Source organism: Gracilinanus agilis, chromosome 2 (genome assembly GCF_016433145.1).
Source record: "Gracilinanus agilis isolate LMUSP501 chromosome 2, AgileGrace, whole genome shotgun sequence".
Classification (NCBI taxonomy): domain Eukaryota; kingdom Metazoa; phylum Chordata; class Mammalia; order Didelphimorphia; family Didelphidae; genus Gracilinanus; species Gracilinanus agilis.
The window spans coordinates 381,997,314-382,016,423 of NC_058131.1; the positions used below are offsets into that span (position 1 = coordinate 381,997,314).

General features: G+C 35.7%; 1 protein-coding gene across 1 annotated transcript in view; it reads left to right on the forward strand.

Moving 5' to 3' along the window:
• EBF1 (EBF transcription factor 1) overlaps positions 1-19,110 on the forward strand; it is a 467,727-nt gene that overhangs the window by 360,999 nt on the left and 87,618 nt on the right. The window contains exon 14 of the mRNA XM_044659847.1: positions 8,575-8,701. Within this exon, the coding sequence (XP_044515782.1) occupies positions 8,575-8,701 (127 nt within the window). The remainder of the gene's footprint in view (positions 1-8,574; positions 8,702-19,110) is intronic.

The following is a 19,110-nucleotide window of genomic DNA, read 5'->3' on the forward strand; positions in this document are numbered from 1 at the left end:
AGAGAGAGAGAGAGAGAGAGAGAGAGAGAGAGAGAGAGAGAGAGAGAGAGAGAGAGAGAGAGAAAGAGAGAATACATTTCAAGCAACTGGGAAACTGGGAATAGCTTTTGCAAATGATGGGCACAGAGCTCAGGAAGAGAATAGGCAGCAGCTAGTAGTCAAGTTTAGTAACAGAGAGTTGGTGTGGACAGGTGATATGTAACATAGCTTGTAGCTATGTGGAGGCAAGATTGTGAAAGGCATTAAGTGCCAGGCTTAGGAGAATGTATATGTTCTTGTATCCTATAAACAATGATGAATCAAAGAAGTTTTTTTGAACAGAAGTGCATAGTTAGAGTCATGTATTAGTATAGTAAGATTATTTTGGCAATGATATGAAGGATGGATTGGAGATGAAATGGGCTGAAGGCAAGAATACTGGCATAAACTAGTTTGGTGGCACCAATAACCCACATTCATTGTATACTTTATCTACTATATCAGTCATCACTTATGGCAACTCAAGGAGGCAGGTGGGAGAGGTATTGTCCTCATTTTATAAGTGATGAAATTGGGTTTCAGAGAAGTCAAGTCACTTTTATGTGGTCACACAGCTATCAGGTATTGGATTTATTCATTAACTTTACTCGTTCATTCATTCAAGCGGCACTAATTTTTGTGTTATTGTTAAGGCTTACCCCCCTGTCAGGGACTTTAATGATTGAATGGGTGCCAAAACACATTGGAAACATGAAATACTTTAACAAAAGAATATATAAAAATCTATATAGAGTACTTTGTTAATATTATCATTATTATTAACCAAGATATAAAAGGCAACATGGTATTGTAGAAAGAGAACTAGATTAGGAATTCAAAACTGAATTCCAGCTCTACCCTGTACTACCTATATGACATTAGATAGTCATTTCACTTCCCTGGGATTCAGTTTCCTCAATTCCAAAATGAGGGGATTGGATTAGATCAGTGATTCCCAAAATGGGCGCTACTGTCCTCTGGTGGGTGCTGCAATGATCCAGGGAAGCGGTGATGGCCACACTTTTTTTGCATTACATTCTATTCTGAGTTCAATAAATAGTTTCATAATTTCCAGGGGGCGCTAATATTTTTTCTAGAAAGGGAGCGGTAGGCCAAAAAAGTTTGGGAACCACTGGATTAGATAATCTCTAAGACCTCTTCCAGGTCTAAATTAATGACCTTATTGTTATTATCATTATCTTTGTTGATGTTATTATTATAATGGGGCAAATATAAAACAATAACATCATATTTGTTCAGAAGACAATATGCTTTATAATATTCTCAACCCTCATAAATATAGTCCAGAATCTATGTGTTTATGAAAGGGAGCAGGAAAAAAACCCATAAAAAATCATAGTATTCAAAGTAGCTGTCACAAATACTCCACTGAAGCCATGCACTTTAATTTTTAAGACCTCATTTGGGGCTTTATTAACCTTTATTTAACATTAAAGCTTTAATAAGCTTGGCTATTTGATTTCCTAGCATACAGTAAATTCAGTGCAGCAAATTAGAAGTCAATGTTGTAGGTCAGGAGAATGGGAGAACAAAACTGTTGGAGGTAAGCATTGACAATAGCAAAAGTGATAACTTGCTATTGAGAGAAGACCCCCAAATACTTAATTTAAAGTAGATACGATATTACATAATGATTTACTGATAGATATTTATAAGAATGATTCTAATTTATCAAGAGAGTTAATTCCATTTAGTATTTCAGTTTAAGAAAGTGTGGCAGTATATGACACATTTTAGAAATATTCCTATCAAAATGGATTAAAAAGAAAAAAAAGTCTGGGTATTTTGTGAGCAAAGTTCTATGGAACACTAATATATTTAGATCTACTTATTCCTTGATTAATTTAATTCAACTCAACAAACATTTCTGAAGTGCCTACTACTGCTTCTACAACTATTGCCACCATTACCATTATTACTATTCCTACTTATCACCACTTAGCTATTTAGCATTTATATCGTGCTTTAAGGTTTGCAAAGCATTTTACAAATATTATTGTATTTTACTCTCATAGCAATTCTTGAGAAGTAGGTGAATGTATATGTGTATATAAAATGTTATAGTAGTCAATACATAATATACAAAATATTATATTTAAAATTGTGTATAAATCTGAGGCCCAATATCCTACCAATATGATTTTAGCTTCAAGCTTTGGAAGCTCAGAGATCTTTTTTCTCCCCACATGACAGATTTATTTCATTTTTCCCCAAACAAAATCCTAAAACTATAGAACATTACACCTGTAAGGGACTTAACATATCACCTAGGATAGTTCTTTCATTTTACTGAGGAGGAAACTGGTCTAGAGAATGGAGGTCACACAGTGAATTCACGGTATATCAGGGACATTATCCAGTGCCTCTATTCATTTCATCATATTTATGTCTTCTTCAGGTCTTCTGTGTTCTGTATTTTTCTTGGTTGATCTTTACGGTTAAACTTTTCCCAGAGCTTGACCACTTTCCCACTTAAGGAAATATAATTGTAGGCAAGAGGAGGCATCTAACCCTGCTGGGTTCCAACTCCTTCCCAAGATGCATCAAAATTTGCATTTTTAAAAGAAACAAACAAAGAATAATGCACAGCTGAAAGATGGCCAGAGTAGGAAATGATGTATCTCCTAAGCTGAATTTATGAAAACAAACCATGAGAAAGAGCTCGTTTAGCTTAGACCTTATATAGTTTCAAACCACCGGGTTCTGGCATTGCCTGAATCAAATCCTGCCCTTTTGGAATATCTTCCTCCTTAGGAACTCATCAGTGGCTTTCTAGCTCCCAAATTGTCAGGATGGGATCCAACCTTTTATGTAGTGCAACTGGCATAGATCACACAGGCTAAGAATATACCTATAAAGAAAGCTTTGTTCCCTCTTGCCCCTCAAAACTAATTATGTGAGAATAGCATTCATAGACAGCATTTGTATTGAAAGACAAAGGATTGTAAAACTGAGAACTGGAAGATATCTTACTATTCATCTATTCTAGACCAAATCTATTCATTTTATAGAGAAAGAAACTGAGGCCCCAAGACTTTCCCAAGATAACAAAGCTAGCTAATGGCAGGAACAGATGAGTGAAGAACTAAGGTAGCTTCATGGTATACTGGAAAGAGAGATGGGTTTTGTAGTCAGAAGGCCGGGGTCAGATTCTGGTCCTGCTGCTTATTACCTATGTAATCTTAGGCAAATTAATTGATTTCTCTGAGTCTCAATTTCCTCATTACTAAAATGAAGCGATTGGACTAGGTGGCTTCCAGGATCTCTTTATAGCTCAATATCTATGATCCTATGATTCTATTATCTTTTACCCAATGATCTTTCCATTCTATGATCTCTAGCTGTTTATGATTAGATGGATTTAATTAAGGGTCTTGGTTAGTTTTTTTTCCCTCCTGTGGAATGTGGACAGTATATTTTACTGAATGTTTAGTTGAGTGACTTAGAGTTAGATATCCAGTAGGCAAGAAAAAAGTACTTTGAATGGAATATAGCTTGCTGATTTTTCCCAAATATTAGTAAGAAAGTTTAGTGTTAATTAGTGGTACTGCTTTTCAAATAAAATGGAAATACATTTATCCTTTCCACATCGCAACTTTCCCCATCACAGTTTTGATACATTGTGGGTCGGTGTAAGAAATTAAATGGGAATTTTGGAGGAGTTTTTCAAAAGCTGCAGATGACACAAAAAGACCAGAAGACAACACAGAAATTCTTAGAAACTCAAAAATGCACACGTAACCCAAAAATTACAGTAAAAAACTCTAAGCACTTCATAAAAGAAAAAGAAAAAATTCAGACTTCTCTGGTACAAAGGGAGGCCCCCAAATTTTTAATTTAGATTTTCCAGATTATAGCAGTGCTGGACCTCTACCCCCCTCCTATGTGGAAGGAATAATTGTATATTGTTGAATATTAAAAAATAAAAAATAGGTCTTAGCTCTCCCTTCCACAGGAGCTGGACTTTAGCTTGACAAAAATAAAGCACAAACTCTCTTGTATATTTATTCATGTAGTTCAACAGAGAGAACTGGTATAGCCCAACAGAATTTGCTTAAGCCTGGTTTAATGCTACTTTACTGAGAGGACAGAAGCAAACCAGGTTGTTAACAAAAGACAATGATTTAATTGGCTTTTTCCTACTTTTCCTGAGAAATTATATCTTATACTTGAAACAGGCAACCCTTATGAATCCAAATATCAAAGGAGATTTTGTTATGCAACAAAAAGAACTCTGATTACCATCAACTGAACTAAAAAAAATTTGATGTGGTGAAGCTGATCTGAAGTCAAGAATACCTGAATTCAAATACTGATACTGACACATGTTGTCTGTAGGACTTTGGGCAAGCCAGTGAAACTCAGGGTTCTGGGCAACTCTCTAAGATTACAAGTTTCTGAGAAGGTGCTGACCTGCATTGATAGTGGGAGTTTCCTCATACTGATGGAAACACAGATCAGACCTTGCCACCGTCCTTATATCTCATTAATATTGTTTTGAATTCAGAGGAATAGACTGACAATATGAATTCTGTCATGAGGATTTGCAAATGTAATCACTGCCCCAAATTTCAGTGAGTCTTCTTACAAAAGCTCCCTAAACATTATTTTAAATGGTTATGCTAGCGCTGATATGGTGAATGTTACATAAAGAAAAATATTTAGTTTTTAGTCACTACCACTGTGGTGTAATGTCTCTTTAAAAATCGTGGGCTGATTTAGTTTGTTTCAAAGCCTTAATTATACTTTTATGTTACAATTTCCTTATTTAAGTGTCTACTTTGTGTCAGTCACTCAGCATATGGGAATGCCCCCTACCTACCTCAAAGAGATGGATATTATTATCCTAATTGAGGAGGAGGAGGAGAATGCTGTGAGAATTATTAATACATAAATTAAAAAATTAATCTGGAAAGTGCTTTAAAGTCCCTGGAGATGGGCTCTACCAAAACACAAAGTATTTAACATTATTATAAGTGCCCCCATGGAGTAGATAAGGGCTGTTATCATGGCTAAGAGAGTAGGAAACTGAGGCCTAGAGAGGAAACAAAATGAGTTAATGGGCAGGCTGTGATTTGGAATTCTGAGGTCATCAGGTAGGTAAGGAAAACTGATGTCCTAATGCCTGTCTCTGGCTTTTTACAGTCAGGTGTTTCATTGTTTTTTTTTTTTCCCCCAGAGGAGGAAGACATTTTCCTTCCTTTTTTTTTTTTAAAACTTAATTTTTCATTTGGCCTTTTATGTTTAGTGTATGCTTGTTTCTGAATGTCTCAGTAGGGGTGAGGAAGGTCAGAATATTAAAATCTGCTAAATTAAGAATACTCACTAAAAATCACTTGTGGGCTGGCTAGTTCTTCTTTCTTTTCCCCCCTTTTGTGGCATGGCACTCTAAATTGCATCAGTTTTGTGCAATTGGCACAGAGCACTGCTGCTCTTCACAACTAGTTGAGCACAGAGATTATTCTCTTAGTTTTATAGATGAAGATGCTAAGTAATAGCCAGATGAAATGACTGGCTTAGGATCATAAGGCAGAGGCAGACTCAAACCAGATCTTCAGACTGCCTCATCAGTACTTTTTCCATTCCACTGTATTGCTGCAGTGGGAAATGACTTCCAAATAAAAGGATGACTTTGATGCTGCTTTTAAATCAGTAGAGTAGGGAAAAGGGAAAGGACTAGTCCTGCAAAAACATTTCTACAGGGTACTCCTGTTTGAGGAAACTCCCTCTGCCAGTGCAGGTTGGCATCTCCCTTGTTTTCTTCAAAAGTCACAATTCTTATCTTCTTCTTCTTATTATTATTATATTATAAGTGTTATTCTTAATACCTATTTTCTGCCCCTCATCTTGCTTGGAACTGACAGAGTTAAGAAACATAAGGCATAGTTCCTGCTTATATAAGTAAGCTCACAGTGGAGAGATAAGACTTGCACACCCAGAGCATTTTCTAGAAGCAAGCACAGAATAGTATGGTGTGGAAAATAAATATGGTAGCAATTCAGAGAAGAGAAAGAAAAAATAACACCTGAGATTTACAAATTATTTTCTTTTATTTTTTTATACCCTTACCTTCTATCTTAGAATCAGTACTGTGTATTAGTTTCAAGGCAGAAGAACTGTAAGGTGAGGCAATGGTAGTTGTGACTTTCTCAGGATTATACAGCTTAGAAGTGTGAGGCAAGATTTGAACACAGTATTTTAATCCCCTGAAACATCTACCTAGCTGCCCCCTATAGATCATTTTTCAACCAAGCTCAATAGATTTTCACATATATCAATTGTTTTAGTCTTCTTTCCTCTTCTGAGGGGTCCCATGGCTTATTGCATGCATGGATGTTACCTCTGCTCTCTGCTAAAGTAAATGGAACTTCTTGGGAAACTCTAACCTAGAGAGACAGGGTGGATAGAATGCTAGAGTTGGTATCAGAAAGACATAGATGCACAGATCCTGTCTCAGCAATTTCCAGCTGTGGGATTCTGGACAAATAATTTCATTTCTCCTAGCCTCAGTTTCTGTATCTGTAAAATGAAGACAAAAACTAAGGAATTTACTTCTCTGTATTGTTGTGAAGATCAAATAAATTGATGCACATAAAGGAATTTGCAAATCTTATAAAACTGCCAGGAATGATGTTGCGTCACTCATTATTACTTAACAGTCTACACAATTCTGTTTTAGTTCAGACCCACACATTTGTACTATTTTTTACCCTTCAGACTGTCAGGGAGATCCTATATTTCATTCTGATCATTCCATTTTCTTTCACACATAGAACATCTCTTGCTTTGACATAGACTTTCACACTTGAATACACACACACATAAAACACACATACACATATGCTCACATACACACACTTCCAGTGAAGTAAAACACTTCCCTATATGAAGGAACTCTACCCTCTAATCTATCCTTTGGTAGAGGAGCATTTTCACAGTTACTTATAAAAGTACAAAATAAAGGCACATATGAATTTCCCTTTATCCTCCCACTTTGCTTTAATTGTTGTGGTTGTAGACCTCTTTTCTGTTTCATCCCATTTCAGAAAATTTTTTCACGTGGAATCTATATGCTTTTTACCCAGTTGGTGCTTGTTGATGAACAAATGGAGAATGAAAAAAAAAACACTTAGGTACCTACTCTGCACAAAACACTGTTCTAGTTTTTATATATACATACATCTTTTTGTCAAATGCTACCTTCTCTAATGGGGCAGAGGAGAGAAGGAAAGTGTTAAATGGGTACTTTAATGTAAGAAACAAATACATTTAATTTAAAAAAACTCACTATTTTCAGTGGTTATTAGTGTTATATCAATGACTTATTTGAACTGAGGATCCCTTCTAAGACTATATATTCTGCAAAGCTATGCGAAAATCCCAGTAATTGATCTAGGCTGGACATACCAGTGAAATGAAGATTTTTTCCATTTAGTTCAGCAGAAATATGTTTTGGGGCAACCAATGTGAATCCTTAAGTTGGCCCTTTTTATACTGATTAGGACAATAAACTCCCAGCAAATCCAATCTAAAAGCAATGATTAGACTTGTAATAGATCTTAAGAGATCACCTAGTTTAATCCACTTACTTTTCAGATGAGGAAACTGAGAACCAAAAGACTTGGGCAAGACCATTCAGGTAGATGGTGGCAGAGCTCTTGCCTCCTGAATCCCAGTCCAATTGAGGAAAAGACTTCATTCAGCACATAGATATAACTTATTAAACCTATAACCATGTGGTGTCATTTATTGTAGCTATTTTTTAAAAGAACAGTATAACATCAGTTTTTATGACCATTAATATTTGCAGTTGTGTAAATGATGATAAGGATAATAAAAAAGTCTTCTATTTCATGGAATAGTCTGATTGCCTCCAAGGGTCAGCACAAAATATTCTCACATCATAGACATTATTGCAAAATTGAATAATGACTCTCTGGCCCTTTACTACCAACAAATCTTTTAAGTATCAGGACTTCTGGCTGGATAGAAGAGCAGAAAAGGTGCTCTATCATTTAAAATTTTACATGTTGCTCAGGATTATGCCAAGGCCACCATTTTACCTGTAGTTAGCCATTTTTTTTTAATTGTATTTTGTGCTTGTGTTTTAAAGTTAGTCAGAGTTCTGGTCCATTATTTTGCACATCTGCCTTTTCTGTGTATTTAATGAGTCCCATTTAAATATTCAACTGATCGGTTCCTGGGGAGACATGGTAGATCTCAGGTTAGAACTAGATGACACTTTCAACCAAAGGGTCTTGAAAGGGTAGGTTGTTCTGTGTAATTCATCACATTGGACTAGGTGTGATTTTCAAGCCAGGAAGATGGCAGTGCCTGCTATGACTGAAAATGGAGATAATGATGTAAATATTGTTGTCAGTGTCTTTTATATGAGTTACATTAAGATTGTATTTAAACATTGACAGGTTAATTACATGTTTTAAAGCTTTGTTTTCTGGGAGTTGATAACTAAAGCCACTAAATAAGCCCTTTACCTCATATGATGACAATTTCCCTTCAAATGTTTCTCACCAGCTGATTACTCCTCATGCCATTCGAGTGCAGACCCCTCCTCGGCACATCCCTGGTGTTGTAGAAGTTACATTGTCTTACAAATCCAAACAGTTCTGCAAAGGAACACCGGGAAGATTCATTTACACAGGTAAGAATTCCAGAAAACTTCTCTTGGCCGCTTGTTATGAAATTATGAATTTTTGTACACATTTGTCTCCTTTCCTTCCTAACTTCCTGTTACCACGAGGATATTTGTCTCCTAATGCCACCATGTGTGTTTGATAGTGAGATTGTTATTTAAGAATTTATTTGGGTGTCCATGTGGCACAAATGGGTCAGTAGAAACAGCTGGCTGCCTACATAATGTGGCGACATAGGAAATAAAGAGGAGAGGAATACTTCTAAGAGGTAGAAAGGGAAAGTGCAACTTACCTCTGGCTACTAAACCAGCTGTTTTTGTTTTAACCCAGCTTCTATCCTCATTAGAACATTTTTGACTGTGATTGGTGGTCTCAAATTTTAAGAGTGGTGGGTGCGACTCCAATCCCCACCAATCTGCCCTTGGGTCTCTTGGACTGTGGCACTCCTGGGAATTGCTTGAGCATATGGAGTGGCCTCCTGTTGGGATGCTGATTATTGGAGTTGTTGGGTGAATCCTTTGTGACAGACTGAATAATTTAACCAGGAGAATAACATTAGACAGAGAGGACCACGGCTCTGCCGGGCATATTCCAAGTGCTAATAGCATGGACTCAGAGCTCTAGATTACTGGGGATAATTATTGGTAGCATTTCCTGAAATGGCTAAAATATTTGGTTATTTTTTTAGTAAAGGAACACGAGGCCCAATTAAGTAGAAATAGGGACTGTGTGCACACAAAGAAATTCCAAGGCAGTCAGTGGATGACTCTATTAACATATTTTAATTATAGCCATACAATTAAGCAAATAAATTTTATTTTGACTGTGACATTTTATCTCACAGCATCTTCCCTTTCTTGTATTTAATATTATACTGCAAAGGAAACCAGCCATGTTTCTTAAAGCAAAACACTTTCTCTTTCTTTCTCTCTTAAAAAAAAATAAAAAATAAAAACAATTAATGCATCCTGACCCTTAGAAATGCCTCCCAGCCCTTTAAACAAAATGCAGGTTTGGTGCCCGCCTGACGATTAGTTTTAGTTAATTGAAAATTATAGGATTGACCCAAGAGGAAAATTTTGTTTGCACTCCAATCACTTTTACAAATTAAGGAAAATTACCACAATTTTGTTTAGCTAAGGTTTCACACTGAGTTCAAGAAATTAGCTCAGCCATCCCAACGAAGTCAGCACTTTGTTAGTGAGCACTTGAAAAATAATAGTCTATCTGGAGTTTTGTGGTGTATACAAACGGAGCATAGAAAAAGCTATGATACTTTATAGAAGTAGGCCAAGTGTTTTTAATTAGGCTCATTGGTTCAGTGTAAGTTTTGAAGAACAATCAAACTAGCAGATTAGCTGTTTCTTTTAAAGCTAGGATTTCTTGCCATTCATTTTTCCCATGAGAACTTCCACATAGCACAATTTTTTTTTTTTACAAGCCTCATTATGGGCCTACAGGAAATGGACCAATTGGAACTTCTGATACTGTAACATTCCTCAGCATCATTCCAATAGATGGGAGTTTTTCACAATGTTCTTCAGTGAACTCAGTGTTCTGGAACATATTACAAAACCACAGAGGCCAAATGTTTTCTCAGAGGAGCTTGGACTCTGTTTTTGGCCGAAAACATTTAGGCCTCACTTGCTGCCTATTTACCCTGCTATTAAGAACAAGAAAAAGAGAAGGGGAGGGGGAGGGTGGAGAAGAAAACTCTGGTGTTGTGGGCGGTGCAAGAGTCAGCCAGGCATGGTTTCCTCTCTAGTGAAAATGTCCCTGCCCATTAATGGCACCATTTTGTGGTCAGGTCTCATTTAGAAGAAATTATTTTTAATCAGTGTTCAACAAAATATCCCCCCTACCCTCCCAAGCCACCTGGCTGCAAACTTAAAACACACATGTGCACACACACACACACACACCTTTTAAATACTTGAGTCTTCAGAAGAAAACATCTAGTGACCCAGTTTTTTTTAGCTTTTTAGCCATTAAAAATTGCTATAAATTTAAGAAATTAAATCTTAGTGGTGAGTTTCATCAAACGTTAAGGTCACATATATTATGTAAAATATATATGGGGAGAAATGCCAGATTAGTCATTCTAGGAAATAAAAATGAGTGATATAGCATGTGTTTATATATGTGGATGTGTAGAAGACAAGTCTGATGTCCTGCTTTTTCTCATGTGTATAAGAAAGGAGCTGGGCTATATCTTTAAGGGTTCTTGCAGTTCTAAATTCTATTGAAATGCGAACTAGGATAATTTTCTCATTAGTTGGTACATTTCAAACTACATATGAATTAGGAAAAAAATCAGCTCAAGTTTTAAAAAATTTTTGAAAGAGAAGATTCCTTCTTTAGAAAATTAAATTATGAAGTAGTTTGCAGCAATCTATGTCTGAATACTGTTGCCTATTAATAATAAATGTGACATTACATTTGCCTTAACAGAATATAATCTGTACTAATTGGTTGGATACATGTGGGTCTTTTGAATATTACCATTAAATGTCTCCATTATGGGGAGATTGCCTAGTGATCAATGCTGGTGATCCATATGATTGACTCAGTTTATTTCTCTGGATGTTACCAGGCAGGTAGAGGGACCATAAAACCCTTCTTCTTTGTATCCACCTAATTGCTAAGGTCCCTTTTCTACCATAACTGGCTGCTGCTGTTACTAATGTTCCTTGTTCTTGTTCTTGTTCTTGATATTATTCTGGTTTTCCTCCTTCTCCTTCTCTTCATCATCTGGCTTCTTCTTTACCTCCTCCTTTTTCTCTCATCTGTACTTTATCCTCCTTCTCTCCCTTTTCTCCTTCTCCTTCCCTTTCTCTTCTTTTTCTTCCTCCTTACTGGCCACATTACCACTACTTTAACAGAGATACAATAATACATTAGTATATCAACAACAACAACCACAAGAAGTTATCTCCCCAAATTGCACCAGGATGATTTCATTGAACATAAGGAAGTTAAGCTTAAATATGATCTCAAAAAGCAGTTATCACCTGCACAGTAGCCCATAAAACATTAAATATACAAGAAGAATAGCAGGAGAATGACTTGTGTTGAGGCCGTTTCTATCTAAACCCAGTCAAAGAGATGAGAATGAGATAAAATACAATCTCTAATATTTATAATAATAAATCCAGAGTTCTTGATTGATGCAGATGTGCAAGTAAGTGCTAGATACCATGAAGTATATCACAACAGGAGGCAAAAATCTAGCTCCTATCATATATCTAAAAAGACACAACGAGGTGTCCAGAATTCTACACCTGAAGTTTCCATTACTATTAAGCTAATATGATACACATACTATAAATATAGACTACAAACTAGCCTTGAGAATTCATCAAATAAAACTTTTAAATTAACTGTAGCTAGAGCATTTTCACAGACAAATGGATTTTCACATAAAATTGACCAATAAAAATTTAATAAAAACATTTTTAGTGGATGCTACCATAATAGATACTCTTAATCTCCAAGGTATGTAGAATGGAAAGCTTTCAAGATCTAGAGACCCACTTTAAGAAAACACAAACACACAGACACAGACACAGACACAGACACAGACACACAGACACACACACACAACAAGTAGGATTAGGCATATATCATCCCTGGCTTATTTTATGTTCATAATTGCAAGAATACTTTCATTGAGCCTAAAAAAGAAAAAATGTATATTCATATGTACATATGAATATGAGTTTTTTCTTTATATGTATATATATCATATATATAGATATTTCTTTATATCTATATATATATATGTATGTATTTCAGTTAAGAATAGTAGTGATGTTTGTACAATAGACCTGAAGTGTCAAACTCCTGGCTGCAAAATTCCATTCCCAAAGGCTGTGGAAGTGAATAAAAATGTAATTGAGAAGTGTTTAGCATTAATAATAATATAACATAGATAATGTTTATTTGTGGTTTTCTAAGTAAAAAAAGGTGACCTTCAGGGATCTATTTTCTATTTGAATTTGATACCACAGTTCATAGAACTTTAACTATAAAAGAATAATGGTGGAATAGTAGTTTGTCATAGGATCGTTTCCCCTTTAATAGAGAAAACAAGATGCTGCCCTCACTGCTGCTACCACTACTGCTAATACCATTTCTTTCTGACTTTCAATGACCATATAAGATGAGAACAAAATTGTAACAACAGAAATTCTATCTTTTATGTTAGATTATTGTTCAGTTGTTTCAGTTATGTCTGACTCTTTGACCCCATTTGGGGTTTTCTTGGCAAAGATACTAGAGTAGTTTGCAATTTTTTTCTCTAGCTCATTTTATAGATGAGAAAACTCAGCTAAAGAGAGTTAAATGACTTGTCCAGAGTCATACAAGTAAATATCTGAGGCCAGATTTGAACTCAGGAAGAGTCTTTCTGACACCAGGCCTGGCTCTTTATCCCCTGTACCACCTAGCTGCCCCAAAGACAGGGTAGGGTCAATGGAAACAGACTCATATATTTTGGAGGAGGTAAAAAATAAAACATATGAGTAGATGAACTGTCCCAAGGCAGGATGGCTTATTAAGAGTTTGCTGTGCAGTTCTTTGCTACTTTAAATTTAGATCTCTGGACGCTGATCTTGAGCAGTTTGAAAGCCTGAGTCAGGCTGTTATCCAAGATTCCTGTTAGCTGCTTGGTGCTCTCAGTTTACACATATTTCTGGGCTGGTCAGAGTAATAGAGGGTAAAATTCAGCCAAACAACAGGGCTAGTTAGAGTTCCTCTGAGTCTGACTCCATCCTTCCCAGCATATTCTTATGTAAATATGTTTGAACTAATAATGTTTTTGTGTTTTTAATGACTTTTGTAGGTGATAATGGGAAAAAGTAAAAAAAAAAACAGCTTTCTAATCAGAATTATTTAAAAGTTTTCTTTGCAACCATTTATCTAGTCAATCAGTCTTAGAGATAATTAGGAAGTGGTTTAAATCCTTCTCAAGTTCCCACCAACCCATCAAGGGGCCTTCACAATACTCTTTTAGTTCCCACAGCCCATGTTCCATCAATTGTGACATCTCTGAGTAACTTAGTCCCTTGTAAGTGTTGAAATCTCTCCTGACAAGCTCTGATGGAGGAACTTTGGAAGCCCAGTGAGCTTTTAGCTGTCCCCAATCAATTAATACAGTCATAGTATCCTCACTAAGAAATAATCAACTGTAAATGTAGGCATCACTTCAAATTTAGCCTTTGCCGGAAGAGATCATCCTTTTTCTAGAAAGAAAATAATTGCAAAAATTAGTAGTGGATCAACTTGATAAACCTGCTAAGTAATATTTTTCTAATTCAAAGTATTTCATAGACTCATAGGATTATAGATTTATAGCTAGAATGAACTCTTAAATCTCCTCCATTATGAAGATTCCTGTAGTTCTACATGCTTTCATCACATAATGTTCCCCCAAAAGACCTTTGTGGTTTCTTGCCTCCATATTTCTGCCCATTACCATGCCTCCCACCCAACTGGAAAGTTAAAATTTTACCCATTCTCAAAGATACAGTCTAAATTATTTTTCCACTATGAAGTCTTCCTTTTCCAGCCCAGGTGGCTTCCCTCTTTAGAGTGATGATAAGTTTTATTGCCTAGCTGATCCATTTATCATTATTTTGACTAATGTCCTTAATTATCTTTTCATTTTTCTAGGTTTTAACTTTCCAATTAGATTGTAAGTTTCTTGAAGGAAATGATTCCCTTTCTTTTATCTCTTTGTTATCTCCTAATTTCACCATCTAACAAGTCCCTTGAACATAGTAAGCATTCAGAAATTATTTAAATGATTGATTATACACATTCATTGGCTTCCAAAGTATGTGGGATGTATGTCTTTGTCTAAATAAAATTACATGGATCACAAATGGAGTCTCCATTTTTGGCATGTAAAGTGTCTTCATTTCATGTGTATTGTGTATTGAGGAAAGCAGTCAGAGCCTCTACTAAGTGGGAGGAGAGAGGGAAGGAGGGAGAAGGGAAGAAATTACTTTTAAAACAAGGATTGATTATGGTATGCTGTTGGCTAGCATTATGTAGGTGTGTACTGATAATCTTAATGTCTTAAGAAGTGAACATTTCTAAGGCAATATAGTGTAATGATTCTGAGAAAGCCCAGATTCTAGTCCTGGCTCTGACATTAATTCTTTTTGTGACTTTGGACACATCATTCAGCCTCTTTGTGCCTCAGTTACCTTATCTGTAAAATTCATTTTAATAATAATAATACCTACCCTTTCTACTTAACAAGGGGTGTTGTAATGATGAAATGAGATTCAATAACATAAACACTTAAAAGGTCTTTATTAAGCACAGTAGTGAGCAGGGTACTTTTACTTAAATCAGTTAAGAGACCTAAATTTTAGATCATGAAAGTACTTTGCATGGGGAAAAAGTATTATGGCAAAGCAATTATTAAGGCATATTAAAATGGGGAGATTTGACCAGGGATGGAGCAAGGCAAGAATCTGTTTTCTTTCACATCAGATTATTTTCACTTCAGATTCAGAAGACTGTCTAATGAACACTTACCTAACAGTTCTGCCTTTGCTGTGTCCTAATTGGAGAAGGCCCAACAAGAAAGAAAAATTAACAGCCTGCCCCTGTCCACATGTTTTGAATATTACTCCAAATGAGCCATTTATACAGAGGGAGAGAAAGAATTCAAGGCAGAGATCCTCGCCTTCCCCCACCCCTGCACCCCCCGGCCTCTGCTCTATCCACAGAAGGAAAGCTTTGACAAAATTTGATCATGCCTGATGTATGCTAATGTGATCACTGAACCCTGGTCCTCTGGCATTTGTAAAGTTAAACATTGTCAGCACGATAATACAGAACAAAAATAATCACTAAAAGTATACAATGTACCTGTATGACATCTGTAAAACGGAAGCAATTACAGCAGAGAATAAAGCCAGCTCTGAAGGCAACATATTATTTTGCATATTTTATGTACACACTTTCTGAGAAATATGACCTTTATTTTCTAGTTGGAGTGGAGTGTAATCAGGACTCGAGCAGCTAGTGTAACAGGATCATTAAAAGGAATATTTTCTCTGACATTAGAGGTCTAAATGGGCACTAACCCTCATTCACAGCCTTAGCTTTTTCCTGTCTGCCCAGAGTTAATAAGTGATAAGGCCAGAAGAGAGATAAATCATGGAAATCCCTGTCCAAAGAAAACATATTGACTACAGCCAAGCAAATAACAGACCATAACCAATGGTCCCATTCATCATTCATATAATAGGGATATAAAGTATTTCCTACCTATGAAACCATATAGAGAGTAAAGGCAGATAAGCTCTCCCAATCTAAGGCGTGTGATTTGGTTATTAAGAGACATGAACTATTTGTCACATGGCTTTAATCTTTAAGATGTGTTGCCATTTCTGAACTATAAATTTCTAGTAAAGGATTAGAAAGCTATTAACAATAAAGGGTAAGGAGTGAGCTTTATAAGTATTCTTGCTTGTGTAATGCAATCCTATAAACTCTGGAAACTCTAATCTATTTAGGATGATAGAGCATGATTTGTTCTTCAAAGCCAATAAACAATTTGGAGATTTTCTAGTTTCATACCTGGCACCGTGATAAATTAAACTACTCAGTTTCTCTAAATATAGCTTATAATTGTCCTTTTCCAAGGGAAAGATAGAAATAAGATGTCTTTTCACTTTTTTTTCAGGATTTATTTCAAATTTAGGAATTTGGGTTTTTTTTCTGTTTAGCTTGTTTTTGATATTATGGTTGTTCTGGCTCCTGTTAAATGTTTGAGGCAACAAAGGTATAATACTGTATAATAAAAGTCAAAATTACTCCTCCTTATATAGTGGTGAAATTCTGTTTTTGTTTTTACCTTAAATAACACATCTTCTTTTTTCTTTTCTTTTCTTTTTTTGGTTGGAAGAAGGGCGATTTGAATATGTGTTTTTATTGGTCCAGGGACCCATTTTACTAATCAGCAATTGATCTGGCTCTCATAGTCAATGTGGGTTAGAAGCAGGATTTGAGTCCCCATTCTGAGGTGAACTCTCTATCCACCATTTATACTGCCTCTCAAGTTATTATGGGACAACAGAACCTCCCTGTATAAAAACACTCTTTGCACATAGTGAGGTTCTTAATAAGTAGATATTGAGATCTGTAGATATAACTTCTCTTTTCTGCCTATCAAATCATACACTGGACACAAGGATTTCTTTTTAACATAAGATCATAAATTTATAACTGGAAGGGACATCAGAAGCCATTTACTAAAAACATTTCATTTTTTATTGATGGGAAAACTGTAGTCAGGGGAGATTAAGTGATGTGGCCAAGGCCATACAGGTAGCAAGAAGCAAAACCGAGGGTCAAAAGCTAGTGACATTCCCACTGTACTATGTAAAGTTTATAATGCGTATTATCTTTATTTTTGGCATTGTTATAATGGAGTCTTTATGTCTATCTAAATCTATGTCTATCTATGCTAAAGAAATATGGCTGTCTTAAATGAAGAACAGTCTGCTACAGGCAAAGAAAAGGTAGATACCTTTTTGGGTCAGACTTAATATCCATCTTGTCCAGCATTTTCCTTTGCCTTTAACTTTTTTGATTCTGAGTAAGTTGTAGGATTATATAAATCAGAATAATTAATAATAATTTAAGTTGTACTTAACTCCTTCATTTGAAAAACAGGAAATAAAAGGTCCAGAAGTAACAAATGATAATAGAGTCAGGGCTTAGTTACAGTTTAAGGCTGAGTAACTGATACTTCCCTGCTGAGATTACTTTCTATAAAAAATGTGTATATGTTTATATATTTCTTTTTTTGTTTGTTCATATATTTCTATATGTCTATGTATATGTATGTATGTGTATGCATGTACACACTATATACATGCATATATATATGTATATATATATTTAGAGAGAAAGAATATGTTGTTTCAAGAGAATATAAGCTTCTTAAGGGCAGGAACTGTTTCATATTTAGCTCAGATGCCTTTATCAGATAGGAACATCTCTGTTGAATCACTCAGTCAAAGACATTTCAGCTAAGTGAAACAAGAAGTCTGTTCAGATTGATTGAGGGTCTTGGTCTCCTTGTAGCTATATTGAAATCGGGTACCCAAGACCCTGATGGTGGAAAGGGGAGAAAGACATTCTAGCCAAGTCCTTGAGAAGGAATCATTTTCTGTAGTTTGGGGTCTGAGGAAGAAAAAGGTCCTGGCTTCAGTCTCAATGTCAGTGTCCTCCCCATTAGCTAAAGGAGGACCTTGTGAAATTCAGAAGGCCAGAAATTTGGATTTTTTCATCAGCATTTCTAGAAGTATACCAAGAACCATAGTGGGAGATGAGAACAACCTAGGAATACAGAGAAATAGAGGGTCCAAAACTCTACGAGGAACCCTGCAGAAAAGCTATCCCATTACTAAGAGGAACTTCATGAATACCCTATGAAGGGGAGAAAATTACTTACAGAAACCAGGACGTGTGAGTTACAAATTTGCCATATGTGCCCTCAAAGTTTGGGTGCAATTTGCCTTGGAATCTTTGTACCCGTGGGAAAGTATACTAAAAAATTTTAGAGGATGCTTTATAGAAATCATTCTTATTATATATTACCTGAATAAATAGACCTCTTATAGCTCATTTGTATTGATTGGTAATAAAGTAAAAAGCACAACAGTGGGAGCTTGTAAGTTGTGGCATTAGAAAACTACCTCTAGTCCCTTGAGGTCTGTTAGAGCCTTCTGAGAGAAGAATCAGCTTTGCTCTGACTTGCAAATGCCAATATGATTGGGAGAATAGTTTTAGAACCTATATGTGCTGAATTTGTCTTTGTATCTGCAATGCCTGGCATAGGGCTTGTTATTTGATTAGAAACCTTCTAAGCCAACCCATCCATTTTATAAGAAAAGAAAACTGAGAACCAAATAGGCTAAAAGAATTTTCCAGTGTCATACAGACTTGAACACAAGTCCTCTGACTACAATTACAATCCAGTGCATTTTCCTCTACACCATGTTTGCTTCTCTATTTTAGTTAATTCTTCCCAATTTGTTTCTTCATCTATAAAATGTATTTAAGTGTTTTACCTACCTCACAGGGATGTTATAAGGATAATATGAATGAATAGATGATTAATGAATGGAAAAATGTATTAACTACTATGTGCCAAACACGATGCTAAGTACTGGGAATTTAAGTATCAAATTGTGACAGTGCCTGTCCTTAAGGAATTCCAATGGGGGAGATAGCACATATACCAATATGATAGCCAGAGAGGGACATTGTAGTTTGGAAAGTCATGAGGAAGTTGAGAAAAGCTGTAAGTAGATGAATTGATATGTTCTTTCCAGTGCTATGGCAGTATTGATTCAATTATAATTCCAGAACTGTATGACTAGGGTTT